This window comes from Stylophora pistillata, chromosome 4 (assembly GCF_964205215.1).
Source record: "Stylophora pistillata chromosome 4, jaStyPist1.2, whole genome shotgun sequence".
NCBI classification, from domain to species: domain Eukaryota; kingdom Metazoa; phylum Cnidaria; class Anthozoa; order Scleractinia; family Pocilloporidae; genus Stylophora; species Stylophora pistillata.
Window position 1 is genome coordinate 16,035,607 of NC_142522.1, and position 6,757 is coordinate 16,042,363.

Sequence of the window (6,757 nt, forward strand, 5' to 3'; positions counted from 1 at the left end):
ACATGAGTGTGCACTATCGACCAGAGTATAGTATGCTGCCAGTGTAACGTTACACAGAAAAACTTGAACTCATCATGCTATAAATCTTTATTTTCTTTTGACACCTGATCTGTCGAAAACTCAGTTCATGTCGGCCATTTCGACATTTGCTCGACATTTGTAAAACTTGTCTTCGACGTTTCCTCAGTAATATTGACTCTGCACACCAACCACAGTATAGTGCTAAATGGGTGAGTCTAAGACACAGCTTTTCTTCCTCTAGGATTAGATGTATATTTCAAGAGGGATGACTTTGTTTGTTTAGTTTTATACACCACTACGTGATTATCTCATTACAGAGATTTCAAGTGACTTATAAGCATCGTATGTAGCTTTGCAGTAATGATATAATAGGCGTTTCGTTTTTCTAGACGATGTGTTAAGAGTTAAGATCGAGTTATTAAAGATGCGTGCTTGTCCTTTTCGCAAATGGACGGAATAAGGTTTGGTCAAGGGACGCTGAGTAACACGTATCATACCTCGAAAGAATTATTGAGAGAACTGTAAAGGGAATTGTTCATTTATTAAAACCTTTTCCGTGTGTTAAAATTTCCCGTTTTCGACCAGAAAAATAGGCCATTAACGAGAGGAAATGTTTGTCTCGGATGAGGAATATCTCCGTTGACACCCAAAATCATATTTTGTTTTTTTGGAATCAGAGCGGGCGGTCAAGCAGCAAACATAACACAGGCGCACGTGATCAGAAGCCTTTTTTTAGTTCGATCATGATAGACAGCTCACTTTTAGAAGCCACTGTACTAAAAAACTGGTACATTTAGATGCGAATTTGTTTTTTTCTGAAAGAGAAAGAATATGATGATAGGAACTAGGAGGGTACAGTATGCTCGCTGTGATAATACGTCAAACGTGTTGGATTGCGTCCAGAAGGTATCATAGGATAATCTGAGCACGTCAAACTTTATTGCAATACTCTATCCTGAAAACGGCGATATAGTGAGTCGTAAATTGGCTCAAAACCCCTTCTGTCTGCTCAAATTCAACTGATTCTGCACGCAGCTGATTAACAAGTTAGCGACGGAAATATGAAGTGTGACTGAGTACTAAAATATGTTTTCTCCTCTTAGTAAGGTCACGTGAGGGTATGTGAGAGGGCATTACTTAATGATGTAAATACGATATCCTTTTATACACATTTTGAAATAGTGAAGGTTGCTTTTTCCTTGTGGTATTTAAGGGTTAATAAGTGTTACTAAAGGAGGGTTGGGAGTTTCATACGATTTATGGACGTATCATCACGATACAGTGATTCCATCAATCGATATGGTGTTCCTGTCTAACGCTATGTAGCTTATTGAATAAATGTGTAAGCACGCCGTCCATGAGGCAGTCTAACGACAAACTTAAATTGACCAAAGATACGCGCATTCATTTTAAGCTCTTTTTGTTCTTGTGTATGTGTGTTGGTAGGGTCCGCTCTCCTAAGAAAAACCTTCTTGCTTGTGATCTCCTGTATCCTGAATGCAGAGCTGAACACTTCGCAAGGTATGTTAAATTCTTCTAACTAATGAATCCTGACAATTCTTGGTAAATCCTCTTCTCTAGAATCGCATTAGTTAGAAGACGCAAAGATATTTTGGAATTCACATGTGTGATAAGCCTGTGTCTTGCAATGATTCGGAGTGATTACATTTTCGAATCTGCGCTTTGATTGTTAGCTGACATAAACTCCGATCTGATCAATAGTCACTTAATACGAGCGACAAATCTTTTCGCCACAATCTAAATGCCTGATGCAAAATTCCTTAGTAGTTTTATGACCGTTGTCAGTTTGTTGCTAACAGGATGAAAATTTCTGAAAGTTTTTCAATCTCATATGAGGATTTTTCGTTTTCACGGCGTGTCAAATTGGGTTTTTCCATTGTGCAAAGTCTTACGAACAAATCCTGTCTTACGAACAAATTCAAATGCGATGGACATATAGATTGTGAAGATGACAGTGACGAGCTAGACTGCAGTAAGAAAATAGCAATTTTCCGATTCCAATTATTCCAGGAGGAAATGAGGGGGGGGAATCTCGAAAACGAGTTTTTTTTTTTTCATCCCGGCTTTTCGTGCCAAAGGTTCCTCTGGTCAAGCAAAACATATTTTGTAAATCAAATAATTTTAAAAAGGGTTCGAATTCGAGTTAGTCGCAACATTTTGTTCGAGTATTTTGGGAATCGGAAACAAGAATATCCTTCAGATTTCTTTCTTATGATTTGATGATATTGCAATGGGGCAACAGTAAGTCGTTACGGAGAATTATGTTGTAGCCATTGCTTACTTAAATCCTATTTTGGGATCTGTTGCCATCTCAGCATTCAGAAAAAGTCGTGTCAGAATTTAAGTATTTATGTGAATGGTGACAGTCAAAATGATTGGTTCACTTTATCCTCTTTTAGTTGATACTCAAGTGTATCACTTACATGCCTTCCTCTCCTGGTAGGATAGAGCAAAACGGTCGTTTCAGAAAATTCTGGGCTATAATAAATATGTATCTATTTTTCAGCTATGGAGGGCATCTTTCAAGACTATGGCAACGAAAAAACTCAACGATTTCCGGTTTACCATACAGTAAAGGGCTTTGATATTCAAGTGAGATTCTCCACTAAAACTTGCACGGGGCAATTGGTGGAGATAATGAGTAAGGACACCAATCATTTCTTGCGCATCACGCTTCTCGACATCGGCCTCATTCGGATGTCATTCAGTACCCCTAACGGTCAGAGCCAATTGAATCTTGCTATGCCATCAAAAGGAGGGTTCTGCAATGGCAAGAGGCACTCTGTTTGGCTCAGCATCTACCGTGGTGTTGTTTCATATGGTGTTGACAAAGTTCTTCCAAAAAGGTTTTACGTGGCGCACTTAAGAGAACTGTTTTCGTCGCCAGAAAACATAATTATTGGCAAAGGGCTTCAGGGATGTGTTTCTGGTTCCACGGTTGTCCTTCGCGTCAATAAGACCCACGAATACCGTGTAGGAACGTCGTCTGGTTGTTCGATGGCTAGTAAGTACCACGGGACTCTTTTATTCAATAGATTATAACAGAAGCATACAACATTAAAAGTACATGTTTCATCCTTGGAACAAAGCGTTCTTTAAACTTAATTACATTGTTAAATCAACAGGCAGAGAAAAGTGCAATACGAGTGGTGAACAACTTTGGTGAAAAATTAAAAAAACCAACATGTATATGGTTTGTGAGCATCGATTCATAGTATTTGAGTAGCGTCAATGAAAACAGTGCACAATATTCGAGAAAACATTGTAAAAATGGTTGCGGTGTCAAGTGCATGCTATCATCGGTTGTTTAGAGGAGGAGAGGCTAAACAAAATAAGACCTAAGGAAACGTTTTAGCAAATAAGCAGATAAGTCTGTAAAATTCCAACAAAGAGGCCTAAAGGCAACAAAAAGCTAAAAGGGTAACGGGTTACGGGTCACCGATCATGGGAACACTGATTGATGATCATGGAACACTGAAAAAAAGTCTCTTCTTTTTAGGTGACATAGAAACACGCACAGTCTAGAATGCATTAAAACTCGCTATCGGCCATTTAGTGGCAGAGACTAACTGTTCTGCAATCTGAGCAGTGAACAACTGTCAACCTTTCAGTACCCCTCACGGTCAATTTCTTCTTTCGTCTGGTAGAATCCACTACTCGATCTCCGAAACAAATGCTTGCACAGAAAATTGCAATCTTCGATGGACCCGATTGCAAACCATTAACCTTCGCATCCTGTAAAACACTTGGTTATAACTTGACCCAAGTACCAAACCATCTTCAACACAAGACATATTCTCAGGCTGCAGCTGAATTGGGGACGTTCATGTCAAAGCTCCAACCTCAATGCTCTCCTCATTTGATGTCATTCCTGTGTCAACTGTATCTACCGCCATGTATCCCTCACCAGTCCTCCTCTCCTCCGTGCAGGTCGCTTTGCGAGAGTGTCCAGGAAGGCTGTTCCACCCCTTGGCCCAGCCACCTTAACTGTACTCAGTTTCCGCGTGCAACTGACAACAAAAAGTGCTTTCTAGGATCTGCAAAGGTAACGACTAAGAGGACAACCTTGATGAGAGGAACTATAACTAAGAACGAGAAACTGACGGAGACGAATTCACTGAAGAACGTAATAAAGAGAAATCCGATTATATCAAGGAAAGCTGAGGAAAGTACAACTGAAACAACATCTGTAAAAACGGATGCACGGTTCACAAAACAAAATCAAGGAAAAGATACCCTTGTGAAAAGTTCTTCAACATTGACTAGTGAAATGGACTCAAGGGTGTCCACAACTGCTGTGACGGAATCAACAATAAGACAAACAGCAAGCTTTCTTTCCTCTGTGATGACAGGAACACAATCAAAAGTTGTGGTAAAAGAAAAACTTGAAAAACATTCGTCAACAGCTGCTCCATTAGTTGATAAAAACTTGAAGAGAAGGAATGAAACGAATATTGATAAGGACTCAATACCGAAAAAAACAGAGAATTCACGTTGGAATTTTTCAACGCCTATATTGTCTGCAAAAAAAACAGGTATTCTCATTCAGTGCAATCACAAGGGGCAGAAAAGGGTAGGGCCAGTAAAGGGTAGGGCAAGTAAAGGCTAAGGCAGAAAAAGGTTGGGTCGGTAAGGGTAGGGCCGGGTTAGGGTAGGGCCGGGTAAGGGTAGGGTCTGGTAAGGGAAGGGTCAATAAGGATAGGGCCGGAAAGGATAAGGCCAGCAGGGATAGGGCCGGTAAGGGTAGGGCCTGGTAAGGGAAGGGCCAATGAGAGCAGGGCCGGCAAGGATAGGGCCGGTAAGGGTAGGGCCGTTAGGGAAAAGAGCTATCATCAATTCCGCTGGCAACAGGACAGTAAAATTAGCGCTTTGTTTTATCGCTCAGAAATCTGAAAGAAAATAGATATATTTTCTATTCATCAGAAAAAGTATCGCTGGTTCATTTATATTATCTTAAGATATCTCCACCATAGACAGTAATTGAAGCCCCGAAAGGATCTACAATGAGAGAAATTTATTTATGGTAAGTGTATCTGAAATGAACGGGACAGAAAAAATCGTAGAAGCACTCCAGTCACACTTAATATAGGCTTTGCTCCCATTCTTTTTTTTTCTTTTCGTTTTGCAGGTATTTGTGGAGGTGTGTTGATGTCTGTCAGGGGTCAGTTCATGTCACCAGGATATCCAACAGGGTATCCCTCCAACACAACGTGTAGGTGGTCCATCATCTTACCGAGTGATTACCACCTCATCAGTTTCACTTTCCACAAAGTGTACTTAGAGGAGGATAGAAACTGCGTGTAAGTAGCTTTCTTAGATATTTCTTGGACACTTGCTGCTAAAAAATATTTTTCCAACTCTCTTGATCGTCTGCTAGTAGCGGTCACCTTAGTAAGCACGTATCTATTTCGTTAGTTAGGACGATTTTCTTTTTTTCAGGTACGACTACATTGCTGTGTACGACATGTTGGACAACGAAGTGGGTCAGCGGTATTGCGGTTCCATTACATCTCCTATCGTGAAACACGTCAAAGGCAACGTGGCCACAGTTGTTTTCCATTCAGATTTTGCAAACAGCAAGAGGGGATTCATCCTGTCTTATAAAGGTCGTAAATGCCATGACCCATCGGTAGTGGAGCCATTTTACTGATTTCTTAGCTAGAGAGGGCAACTGAAAGGGTTCACTTAATCCCGATTAGGAGTTGTTTCACCACTTAGGTGATATGTCTGTTTGATAGACTGTAATCTGTTAAGTATTTAGATAATTTGATTTCTGAACACTTGGAATTGTCCTCCAAAATGTTTACAAACTAGAAAAACAACAATTTAAGAAAGCAGTATTTGAAAACCTCTCTCAGATATTTTCAATATATTATATTATATAGAATCTATAAAATAATAAACATTTTATCAACAACTGAATATCATGTGCGCTTGTATTGAAGGAAGATCAGCAGCGTTAAGTGTGACTTTCGTCATCTTTACAAGTTCTCTTTTCCTCATATGTTGTCGTCGCACCTGCTGTAGCCGTAAACTGAAGAGAAGAGACTCCCCCTTTCTTCTTCTTACGGCCTTCGGCCAAAAGTGAGTTCGTGAGAAGACGCTTCTAACGGCCCACAAAGGCGAAAAAATAGATGTGGAGGGAAAGTGTCGTGGAGAGGGTCAAGACAAGATGTCTGAGTTAATATCTACTTGGAACTTCATTTTTGCCCAACATCTTTCAAAGATAAAAGGAAATCACCTGTCTGATGCGGATAGACATGTAAAGAGGGCTTTCCTCAAAGATGTAAATTGGTATTCAACAGACAACCACCATTTACAGAATATTTTATTAAAAAATATACACATATCTACATGTCTAATATTTTAAAACCTGTCCCTCTGGTAAAGGCAAGTTAGCAAAGCACACGAAAATCGAGCAACAAAAGTAACCAACACCACAAGTAATCCTGACCTTGCGTTTCCAAGATACCGATTATTTATTCTCTTCAGTTTGAATTCTTCTTGACCCTTTCTATCCGATCTCCATGAAATCCATTGGATGCATCGCTTAGCAAAAATGGTTTAGGGCCTCTTTATACGAGCCCAGGTTGAATCACTTTAAAGAGTCAGCCAAATATGTACCCTGGACATGAGCCCAGGCCGCCAATCTGCACCAGGATATGGTTTGATAGGGACTGACTCGGGTCACCCTTTGGACCAACGAACAACCTCA

The 6,757-nt window shown here is 40.1% G+C and overlaps 1 protein-coding gene across 2 annotated transcripts; it reads left to right on the top strand.

The window, feature by feature from the left end:
• The first annotated feature begins 71 nt into the window (after nt 1–71).
• LOC111322245 (uncharacterized) lies at nt 72–6,391 on the top strand. 2 transcript variants are annotated; one of them, XM_022925323.2, is made up of 6 exons: nt 72–230; nt 1,468–1,542; nt 2,549–3,046; nt 3,690–4,577; nt 5,171–5,342; nt 5,482–6,391. In XM_022925323.2, the coding sequence occupies exons 1-6, from the start codon at nt 227–229 to the stop codon at nt 5,690–5,692; spliced, it is 1,848 nt and encodes a 615-aa protein (XP_022781058.2). In that variant the 5' UTR covers nt 72–226; the 3' UTR covers nt 5,693–6,391. The 2 variants fall into 2 exon arrangements, with proteins under 2 accessions (XP_022781058.2, XP_088614206.1); XM_088758080.1 differs by lacking the exon at nt 3,690–4,577.
• The last annotated feature ends 366 nt before the right edge of the window (nt 6,392–6,757 follow it).

Coding starts and splice junctions, on each gene's coding strand:
- LOC111322245 (XM_022925323.2), top strand. Junction 1,543..2,548: donor AGAGCTGAACACTTCGCAAG/GTATGTTAAATT, acceptor TCTATTTTTCAG/CTATGGAGGGCATCTTTCAA. Junction 3,047..3,689: donor GTCTGGTTGTTCGATGGCTA/GTAAGTACCACG, acceptor TTCGTCTGGTAG/AATCCACTACTCGATCTCCG.